Source organism: Nicotiana attenuata, unplaced genomic scaffold (genome assembly GCF_001879085.1).
Source record: "Nicotiana attenuata strain UT unplaced genomic scaffold, NIATTr2, whole genome shotgun sequence".
NCBI classification, from domain to species: Eukaryota; Viridiplantae; Streptophyta; class Magnoliopsida; order Solanales; family Solanaceae; genus Nicotiana; species Nicotiana attenuata.
The window spans coordinates 38,733-50,815 of NW_017670949.1; the positions used below are offsets into that span (position 1 = coordinate 38,733).

At 34.1% G+C, this 12,083-nt stretch overlaps 1 protein-coding gene across 1 annotated transcript; it reads left to right on the forward strand.

Annotated features, from left to right (window-relative positions):
• The first annotated feature begins 4,457 nt into the window (after positions 1 to 4,457).
• On the forward strand, positions 4,458 to 7,143 carry LOC109244715. The gene is made up of 5 exons (XM_019411851.1): positions 4,458 to 4,911; positions 4,959 to 5,147; positions 5,232 to 6,076; positions 6,199 to 6,834; positions 6,898 to 7,143. The coding sequence occupies exons 1-5, from the start codon at positions 4,458 to 4,460 to the stop codon at positions 7,141 to 7,143; spliced, it is 2,370 nt and encodes a 789-aa protein (XP_019267396.1).
• The last annotated feature ends 4,940 nt before the right edge of the window (positions 7,144 to 12,083 follow it).

Here is a 12,083-nt window from a genome sequence, read left to right on the forward strand (position 1 = left end):
CCCCGCCGTCTCCCACAAATTAAAACACGGAAAGTTGCGGCAGTAAGATGCAATATCATATACTTAACTTCTCGTTAGGCCAAGCAAACAGTTATACTATGATTTATTTTTTACAAGAAACACCTAGTATGATAATCTTTTAGCCATGTTCCAATGAGTGTAAATTTAGACATATATATATGCATGTAATTAATGTATGCGTGGTTGTTGCATATATATATGACGTGAACAGTTAGCTGGAATTGTACATGTTTAAATATCTTGGTAGTTGGTTCCAATGCACTTATAGTGGACACGATGAAGATCGAGAGAAACAAATTCATCTAATCTAAGCTAGCTCTACCAAATCCCAAGAAATGGCTTTGTCGCCAATCTTTTGGCTCTCTTCATCATCTCTTACTTTTTTCAAAGATTATATTGAACTTACTCCGTACCATAAAAATCTCGATCTATTACTCAAATGGTTGCTCAACTATCCGAAATTATTTATTAAAGTTATTTTTTTCTTTCGTTTGTAATAGCAAAGTCACTTAACTATACATATAACACTCAGAAAGTCACTCAAATAAATTTCTAAAATTTTTGATCGCAAAATACCTATTTTACCCTTTGAATTATCAACTTTTATCTTCTTTTTAGTTTTTTTAGCTTTTTAATATTATAATTTTTTTTCTCTTGTTAACTTATTTTATAGACTTACCTTAGAACAAATACATTTTATTCATAAATTAAATAAAGAAAAATATTATTTAAGCATATATAATGTTACAATAATAAAATATTGAGCATAGTAGAAAGTTAAAAGAATAATTTATTCGTAATAATTATTTTGATTTTAACAAAAAAACTAAAAAATTTATTTAACAATTGGAAATGAAAGAAAATAAAATTTTTAAAATATATATTTCATTCACGTACTATAGAAAATAAAATATTTAATTTTATAATATACATCATATATTCTTGATAATTATGCTCAATTATATTATTATTCCAATATTATATATGCTAAAAATAATTTTTATTTTTTCTTTTTAAATAAATTTATTTGTTCTATAGGTAAGTCCATAATGTTGATTAAAAAGAGAAAAAATCGTAATATTTAAAAAAAAAGGAAGAAGATAAAAGTTGATAATTTAAAGGGTAAAATAGGTATTTGACAATTAAAAGTTTGAGAAATATCGTTGAGTGACCTTCTGAGTGCTATAGGCATAGTTAAGTGACTTTTCTGTTACAAACTAAAGAAAAATGACTTTACTAGATAATTTTGAATAATTGAGTGACCATTTAAGTAATTGACTCTAAAAATCTCTTATATACTTCATCCGTTCACTTTTACTTGTCCACTATGGACTTTGCACACCTCTTAAGAAATAATAAATGAAATGCATAATTTACCTACCTATATTAATTGATGCATATTTTTAATGGATTTGAAAAAATAATTTGAGTAATTAATATTGTGGGTATAACATAAAAAAAGATTTTTTTTTTATATGCTAAAAATGATAAGTAAAAGTGAAAATTTATTTTTAGAATATTTGATAAGTTAAAGTGAACGGAGAGAGTATATAGAGTAGTGAAGTTAAAAAAGTCATTGCAGCATTCCAAGAACTACATATGATGAGCTAAAGTTAATTTCAGTTTGGTACTCATTAGTACCACTAACATTCTTTCACCAACCAAAGTAGCAATTGGTACTATTGTTAGCGAGAAAAAGAGCGTGCATCAATATTGGTACTAGTATTTGGTAGTACTACCTCAGGTCTATTTTAATTAATTTTTTAGCTATTTTTATACATATTAAGAAATTCATATTTTAACATTAATTAATAATAAATTTAATTATATAAATCTTAATTTGTTCATTGAAAATATAACAAATATTTCTAGACTCTTTACTTTAAAGATAACTTTTGGAAAAAAATAGTTAATTCTTTTTTAATATCTGAAAAATCAAATATTATGAATAAAAAAAAGATAAAATAATCAATTAAAGTGGAAAAATATTAAAGAAGGCATGCAAAATACTATAAAAAAAAAAAAAAAAAAGAAATTGAAGGGGTTACCGTGGAGACAACGGAGTTTAGAAGACCAAGAATAATGCTTGGCTTTAACAAGACACACGAGTTTGAGTCTCTCTTGTCAACGCCTTAATTTTGTACCCATTTCCCTTAATTCCCCACACTCCCACTACTGTCCCGCCGTCGCTCTATTGAGTACCAACCAACCACCAGGCCACCACCCCTCAATAATCCTATTTATATACGCTCTACGTTTAAATTTATGCGTTTTGTTTAAATCCATCTTAAAAAGAATGTCTTTATATTTTTAATTCAAACAATATCATTTTACTTTTAGTCACACTTTATTATAACAATAACATGATGCGTGTAGGATCAACAAATTTAAAGGGTGTTTTTGACATATTATACACCTTTTTAATTTAAGACTGTAAAATTCAAAAGTTTTCTTTACATTCTAAAATTTTTATCCAGTCAAATTAAATTCCATAATTAAAATGAAACGAAAAGGGTATGAATTTAAGCTGATACTCATACTCATCATACTTTTAATCTGTTATTCTGTATGAAAAATTGCTTGTAACAACATGTGTGTGTGTGTGAATTATGTAATTAAGAAGTTAGAAGAACACAAAGGAATAGAAACAAATAAATGAAACAAACATTTGGTGGTGGGGATTTGTGGACTTGGGGTTTTGGCGGCCTAAGTGGGGCTGTGTACACGTGGCAAGTTGGGTCAGGAAATGTTGGTCCACGTGGGATGTGCGACCGTTAACGTTGGTTAGGGCACTCTCTTGTGTCCCTTCCAAGACTAACAATGGAGGTCTAGGCCATGCAACAATGTCTCTCTTCTGTCCTTTTCTGTATATTCATTGTCCACAACCTCACGATCAATTCCCCTGCCTCTCAATGATAATTAGATACATAGAACAAAATGGTTCTTCATGACATTGTCCAAAAGTATTACGTATGTACGTCCAAAAAGATAATGAAATATGAGCGAGAAGATGTTGTAAACATTGTGTTTCATTTAAAGTGTGTGTATATATATACCGAGACGGCCGGAACCATAGTGTAACATATGGTTTATGGGGACTCAATAATTTTTGTTACCTTATATGTGTACTTAAAAATCCAATAAATATATATAGATATATCGGTGTAAAAATTAATAAACTTCGAATTGTGAATATCTCTCTCTATATATATAGATAAGTAGAATCGTTGTATGATACAGGTTAAAGAGTAAAGCAGCAGAAGAAGAAGCATCTTAGCAGTTAAAGCTGTAACAGAAATCTGAGTTGGCAGCTGATGTGGCAAAGTTAGTTACAGCAGTTATAGTTAGTTAGAAGTTTAGTTTACAAGTTGTAATTCTAGAATCTTCAGCTGAGCATATATAGTTGAATGAATTGTAATTGAGGGATACTTTTGGAAGTTAATACACTCTATTCTCTCTAAATTCTTCTCTCTTGGGCTATATTCTCACATCTGCTTGACATAGCCATCACCTTCTTCGAGCTTCAGCTCCTAGATTGACTATTCCCCTTGCTTTCTGCTACATTGTATCATTTGGTATCAGAGCCATCCACCACCCTCTGTGCCCACCGTGCCTTGGATGGTGACGCCGGTATTGCAGTGTTCGCCCGGGGCTAGAAATGTCTAGCGCACAGCCGTCGAGGACGATGGGTGCGGAGCGTGGTGGTTTGTTATGAACTATTGCAAGGAATGGGACTTGAGTCCCACATCAGTACTACAAAGTGTTGATGTGTGGTTTATATAGCCTTGGGCTCTCCCACCTTAATAGCTAGCTTTTGGGGTGTGGTTCTCCCTAGGTTGTATCAATGGTATCAGAGCTTCACGTCCTTGGCAGCTCCAGTCATGACGCGCAACAAAAATTCAGAGAAATCTGTTGAAGAATTGGAAGACAAACTGACAGCCATTAACGATCAATTGGAAAAGTTAATGGATGGAATGATGATTATAAACGAGCATAATGTACTGACAAGGAATTGTTGGAATTGAAAGAGTATATGGGAGCTATGAATCAGAAAGGGAAGGAAAAGGAACAAGTTAGAGCAGAATCTTCTAATGGTCGAGTTGGTTCAATGGAGATTCAACAAGAAGGAAGGATCAGAGATGTTCATCAAGGTGTAACTGTTAATGGTAACTTTTTTACTCGATACTCTAAACTTGAATTTCCTCGCTTTTCTGGTCATGATTTGAAGAATTGGTTGTATAAAGTCGATCAGTTTTTCTCCATGGATGAGGTAGCATTTGATCAGAGGGTTAAGGTAGCTTCTATTCATTTTGATGGAGAAGCTATTTCTTGGCATAGGTCATATGTGAAGTCTAGGAATTCAGTGTTAGAACCTACTTGGACTGAATATGTACTGGCTTTAAATGAACGGTTTGGGGAAGGATTTTGAAGATCATATGGAAGCTTTAAAAAATCTGCAACAAATTGGTAGTGTTAAGGACTATCAAGCAGAATTTGATAGGTTGTTGACTGGGATTAATTTGTCTAATGAAAATGAAATTAGTTGTTTCTTAGGTGGCCTTAAATCAGAATTGAATAAAGCTGTGAGAATTCAATCACCTAGAACATTGCTACATGCCTACAGAATTGCAAGATTGCAGGAGGAGGTGTTTAAGGCTCAAGCTCAGTCTTGGGGTCTCAAGCCTGTTATGAGAACCAACACTGGCATATTACCTACCCCTAATCACAATAAACTCCAGTATAACCAAAAGAACCTATTACCAAGCTCCACTAACAAAAAGCCTTTTGAACCTAACCTTACTAAGAACACTAGAATTCCTGGTAGGAGGTTGAGCACAGCTGAAATGGATGAGAGGAGGTCGAAGGGATTATGTTTTTCTGTGATGATAAGTATGTACCAGGCCACAAGTGTAAGGGTAACAAACAACTATATTTAGTGGAGGTGACAGAAGATGACGAGATGGAAGTAGAGGAACCAGAAAATATGACACAAGAATTACTGGTGGATTCAAATGAGTTCATGGCCATATCTTTACAAGCATTTACAGGTGCAGCAGGTTATCAGACTATTATAGTTACAGGATACCATGAGAAGAGGCCTTTACAAGTGTTGATAGATACTGGGAGTACTCACAATTTTATTGATGAGGAAGTAGCTTCAAGATTAGGCTGCAAAGCTTGTTCTATTCAGAAATAATCTGTCAGTGTAGCCGATGGTAGAAAAGTGCAGACTGCTTCAGTTTGTAAGGACTTGCAGTGGTTATTACAAGGTACCAATTTTTCCTCTGACTTCTTACTATTACCATTGGGAAATATAGATATTGTTTTGGGTATGCAATGGTTGAATACCTTGGGAAGGATACTGTTTGATTTCAAAAAGAGAACAATTGAATTCATGTATCAAGGAAAGAAGCATGTTCTTAGGGGTGCAAATGATCAACTTAAGGCTGCTAAAGCTAAAAGTTTGGTAAGAAAAGAGGGAGCAGATGCACAATTTTTCATGATGTCCTTAGTAGCCAGTAGAGATGAAGACACTTATTGCCACAGTATACAAGCTACACCAAGATCTGATCCCTTGCCAGATTTAATAGCTCTTATTAAACAGTATGCATGTATCTTTGAATTACCTACTACTTTACCACCTCACAGGGGATCTTATGATCACAGAATACCTCTTAAGGAAGCCTCTAATCCTGTTAATAAGAGACCTTACAGGTATCCTGGAATCAAGAAGGATATAATTGAAAAGTTGGTACAAGAAATGCTAGATCAAGGGGTAATACAGCATAGTACCAGTCCATATGCATCTCCTGTAGTGTTGGTTGGGAAGAAAGATGGTAGTTGGAGGCTTTGTGTGGATTACAGGAGCTTGAATCAAATGACTATCAAAGATAAATTCCCTATTCCCATGATTGAGGATTTACTTGATGAATTAAGTGGAGCTGAGATTTTTTCCAAAATAGATCTTAGAGCTGGTTACCACCAGCTAAGAATGGCTGAAGGAGACATCAACAAAACTGCATTCAGAACTCATGAGGGACATTATGAATTTTTGGTAATGCCCTTTGGGCTAACCAATGCACCTTCTTCATTTCAGAGTTTAATGAATGCTGTTTTATACCATTATTAAGGAAGTCAGTGTTGGTATTCTTTGATGATATTTTGATTTATAGTAAGACTGTGACTGCTCATGTGGATCATGTGATGGCTGTGTTTGAACTGATGAAGCAGCATCAACTATATGCCAAAATGTCAAAGTGTGCATTTGGAGTGGCTAAGGTCGAGTACCTTGGCCATTTTATCAGTGCTGAGGGAGTGTCTACAGACCCAAAGAAAATTGCTGCTGTACAGGAATGGCCTATACCTGTTAATATCAAACAGTTGAGGGGATTATTAGGTCTTGCAGGCTATTATAGAAGATTCATTCAAGGCTTTGGGACTATTTGTAGACCACTTCATGATCTATTGAAGAAGGATAGCTTTGTGTGGACTGATGAAGCTACCACTGCTTTTAACAGTTTGAAGCAGGCCCTAATTTCTGCCCCTGTGTTAGCTATGCCTGATTATTCTAAACCTTTTACAGTGGAGATAGATGCTAGTGGCAAGGGCATTAGAGCTGTATTGATGCAGCAAAGGCATCCTATTGCTTACATAAGCAAATCCTTAGCTCCCAGGCATCAGATTCTATCAGTCTATGATAGAGAGTTAGTTGCTCTTACCTTTGCTGTCACTAAGTGGTCGCACTACTTATTGGGCAATTATTTTATTGTTAAGACAGACCAAAAAGCATTGAAGCATTTATTGGAACAACAGGTGCATACTGATTTCCAAGTTGCTGGCATTTCCAAGTGAATGGCATTTGACTTCATTATTTAGTATAAGAAGGGGTCGGAGAACAAAGCTACAGATGCATTATCAAGAAAGCCAGATGCTGAACTTTTAGCTATTTCTTTACTCACTCCTAATAATGCCTTATATGCACAGATTAAGTCATCATGGAGCAATGATCCAATTCTACAGGAGTTAATAGCTAAACTACAAGTTCAACCTTACAAGGCCTACACTTGGTTTAACAACCAACTTAGGTGGAAGGGCAGATTGGTTGTGGGCAATGATCAATAGTTGAAGAAGAATATCATTACATTGTGGCATAATACTACTCAGGGAGGTCATTCTGGTATGGATGCTACTATTAAGAGGTTACAATCTTTATTTCATTGGAAATCTCTGATAGCAGATGTTAGAGACTTTATCAACAAGTGTGATGTTTGTCAAAGACATAAATATGATGCTGCTGCTTCACCTGGCTTATTGCAGCCCTTACCAATTCCTACAGGTGTTTGGACTGATATTTGTTTAGATTTTATTGAAGGTCTTCCAAAGTCACATGGCAAAGAGGTTATTCTGGTAGTAGTAGACAGATTGACTAAATCTGGGCATTTTTTGGGTTTGCAGTACCCTTATACTGCTCAAACTGTGGCCCAAAGCTTCCTAGATCAGATCTTCAAGTTACATGGTATGCCTCTTACTATGACCAGTGATAGAGATCCAGTTTTCTTGAGCTCCTTTTGGCAAGAACTTTTTTCTCTTCAAGGAGTACAATAACAGAGGTCCACAGCATACCATCCACAGACAGATGGTCAATCAGAAGTGTTGAACAGAACCTTAGAAACTTATTTGAGGTGTTTTTGCTCAGATTGTCCTAAGGATTGGTCCAAGTAATTGCCCTTAGCAGAGTGGTGGTATAGCACCACCTATCATTCCACTATCAAATGTACATTTTATGAAGCCTTGTATGGCCAAAAACCTCCCATACACCTTCCCTATTTGCATGGTGATACAGATGTGGAAATGGTTGATAGGTCTTTGGAAGCAAGGGAAGCCATAATTCAGATGTTGAAATTCCATTTAGCTAGAGCTCAACAAAGGATGCAAAATACTGCCAACCAACACAGGTCTGAAAGATCATTTGAAGTAGGAGATTGGGTGTATCTTAAGCTACAGCCTTACAGACAAATTTCAGTAGCTACCAGACCATTCAATAAACTAGCTGCTAAGTATTATGGGCCTTATCCTATTGCAGCAAAGATTGGTTTAGTAGCCTATAAATTACTCTTGCCTGCTGATGTCCTTATTCATCCAACTTTCCATGTTTCTCAGTTGAAGAAGTGTCATGAAGTACCTACTATCATCAATTATCCTCCTACACTTCACTTATCTAGCCCTTATTGTCCTCAACCAGAATCAGTACTAGGAAGGAGGTTAGTCAAACGTGGTAATAAGGCTATATGTCAAGTTAAAATCAAGTGGACAGGACTTGATGCTGACTCTGCTACTTGGGAGTATCTGCAGGAGCTTCAGACAAGGTTTCCTTCTTTTAATCCTTGAGGCCAAGGATTCTCTTTCGGGGAGGGTATTGATACAAAATTAAAGAATAAAGCAGCAGAAGAAGAAGCAGCTTAGCAGTTAAAGCTGTAACAGAAATCTGAGTTGGCAGCTGATGTGGCAAAGTTAGTTACAGCAGTTATAGTTAGTTAGAAGTTTAGTTTACAAGTTGTAATTCTAGAATCTTCAGCTGAGCATATATAGTTGAATGAATTGTAATTGAGGGATACTTTTGGAAGTTAATACACTCTATTCTCTCTAATTTCTTCTCTCTTGAGCTATATTCTCGCATCTGCTTGACATAGCCATCACCTTCTTCGAGCTTCAGCTCCTAGATTGACTATTTCCCCTTGCTTTCTGCTACATTGCATCATTGTACTACTCAAATCTTGATGTCACAAAATACATCTCTACCAATATTCTAGCATCCTTTCTAAGGCATGAAAACTTGGGACACATATTTGTATATTGGTTAACATGCATGATGGGTAGGGGTGTTCATAAAAACCCGAAAAACCGAATCAAACCGAAAACCAAACCAAACCGACCAAAAAAGCCGATACTTTTTAGTTTGGTTTGGTTTTGGTTTGGAATTTTAAAAATCGATCAAATTTGGCTTGGTTTTGGTTTTAATCAGGAAAAAACGGGAAAAAAACCGAACCAAATCGGCTATAGGAGTAGCTATTTCAAATTTATTATTACACCTATATATATGTATATTTATATACAAAGTTTCAAAATTTTTATGGTAAATGCTAATAGTTTGCACTTTTAGTATAGTTCTTTACCTTTACATTCAAGTTTGATTGGTAGTTTTCTTTTATTAAGTATAAGAATCCATTTCGTGTTAAAAATAATATATTTTTAATTGAGTCCTTAAATTATTCATCACTATTTGATTCAATTATCATCAATATATTTTGGTAAATAATAGATTTCTCAAAGGGCAATTGATTTGATAGTGTTACGTTGAAAATGTGGTCGCCGGAATATGTGTTTGGTAGTGTATGTCTTATGTTTAAGAAAAAACAGACAAATAACCGAAAAAACCAAAAAACCAACAAAATCTGATATAAACCGAATCGAGAAAAAACTGACTTAATTGGTTTGGTTTGGTTCTAATATTTGAAAAACCAACTTAGTTGGTTTGGTTTCTTTTTAGGGAAAAACCGATCCAAACCGAACCATAAACACCCCTAATATCATCAATCTAAAAAGATTTCTTACTTTTTGGCCATTAACCTTTTAAATAGGAGTAGAATAATATTTGGTAAGATTTTCAAGGTAAAAGATGGTGGAACCAAGCGAGAAACCAGGAGCCATTAACCATGTAAAAGAATCACAAAACCATAGTTTTAACTTCACACGAGGACAAGGCCAATGAATTTACCTCGGTGGATACAACAAATTGGACAGGCTCTTGCTTTCTTGTATCGCTAGTTTTCTCAACTTTCTAGCTCATCGATCTCTTTCTTTAGGAGTATTTGATTTCCTTTATTAAATCTTTATTTACTTCTTCCTATGGTCCACTTTAACTGATTTTTTTTTTTTATGATCCATAGTATTTGATTTTTTCAGATATTAAGAAGAAATTAATTTTTTTTTTCAAAATTATCCTTGGAGTAAGGAGTCTAGGAATATTGTTTGTTATATTTTCAATGCACAAATTAAGGTTAATATGGTCAATTTCATTGTTAATTAATGCTAAAAGATAAATTCCTTAATATGTGTGAAAATAGCCAAAAAAATCAATTAAAGTGGACCAGAAGGAGTATTATTCAGTATATTTACATTTCTTTTATATAACTCAATGAACTTTAAAATCTCTCATTTGACTCTATTTCTTCCTTGGTATATATATAAATTCTTAGCTCAAGGTTCTGACTTTTGTTTCCTTTCCTTTAGTGGGAGGTTTTATGTCTTTGGGACCCAATTGATAGATATATGAAAGAGACATATTAGTGGCCACCCATATCTTTATTTTGCCATCTTACTCCTATCTCCCTTACATTTGCATGTTCTGCTATCAAATCCGTTTAATTTCTTCCAAAATCAGCATTTAATGCTCATTTGTCTTTGCTTAAAGTATTTATATTAGTACACAATCTTTATTCAGTTCCAGCCTACAACAATTTTCATCTTCTTTGAATCAGTCCTTCAAATATTAAGAGCTGACGGGAAATTAAAGTTCATATATTCCTTTCAAATGTCAATTACCAAAGTCACGTTCCTCATAATTTTCCTACTATTCCATGCATGTAATGCTCGTTCACTTGGTGTCCTGAACAAGGTTTGTTAATTTCTATCTTTTTTCATAATCTTTTCACTTTCTTCTCTAAAACATGCATTAATGATGATACAACAACAACTACACATCAATCGCGAACAAATTGAGTTTTGATATACGTATGAATTTTCACTGTCCATGTCCCTCCATTTATATGCTAGAAACATCATTTCTACCTTTTCAAGGTAGGGGTAATTAAGGCTGCGTATAAACTACTTTTCTAGACTTCACTTGTAGGATTATATTGGATTTGTTGTCGTTGTTGTTATGTCCCTCCATGGACACCGATGATTATTCTCTAAGACATTTGCGTATCATTTATATCTTGACAAAGTTGAAACTAAAATTCTTACTCAGTTGTTTCTTTTCAATTTTCTTGCAGAATGAGGAGAAATCAAGTGTTGCTAGGGTTTTCAGTACTCCATCGGATGTAAAAGAAAAAACCTCAACAGCAGAGCCAAAAAATAGTGTCAAAGAAAATGAAAAAGATCAACTGAAAGGCAATATTAGTAGTAGTAAAAGTTATGGTGTTTCAGTTTCTTGGAGGGTTCATCATCAAAAAAGGGAAGATCCACCACCTGAGTTTAACTTGGATTATTTACCAGCAAGAACTCACCCTCCTGTTCACAATTAATTAAGTGGAAGATCAACATATTCTGAGTCTAACATATTATAAGTATGCATTTTGGAGGAAGTTTAATCTGAAAACCACATGAGTGTTAACCTGACAGCCTTTTCAAGTACTTGGGTTCTCTTCATACGTTTTGATGGCTGATATATAATTGTCCCCCTTGAACTTTTATAACTATTCCATATTAATTAGAGTACCACTTTTGCATGCAGACTATGTTCTATGTAATGTATATTCTCCTTATAATGCAAAATTTGAGCATGACTTCAATTATCTCATATTCAACTATGCTCCAAGAGCTCCTTCTTGATTTCTTTCATATTTCTTTGGGAACCCTTAAATTAATATAGGCTTTAAAAGTCTTATCTATGATTTTAAAGTAATTTCATATTTACCCAAGAAAACCCTAAGGAATTAATAGCGATGATGTTCATTACTTGATCATTTTCCCAGCCCTAGACATATTGATATCATTATACGTACGTCCCTTTGCCTTTTATATATTCTATCTTTCCTTTTTCTTTTGGGGTGTTCATGATGGATTTATTCATAAATTGCTAAGAAAAAAAAGAATGTGACATATTCTTCAATTCTTGATATGTCAAATATTTTACTACTGGAATATATTGCAATGCATGAATGACAGATATGGAGGTAACAATTATAGTAATGCACTTTCAGTTGGAATATTCTAACTGCTGATCCTATATAGATTCTGCTGACACATTTAATTCAGAAGTATATATATATATATATATA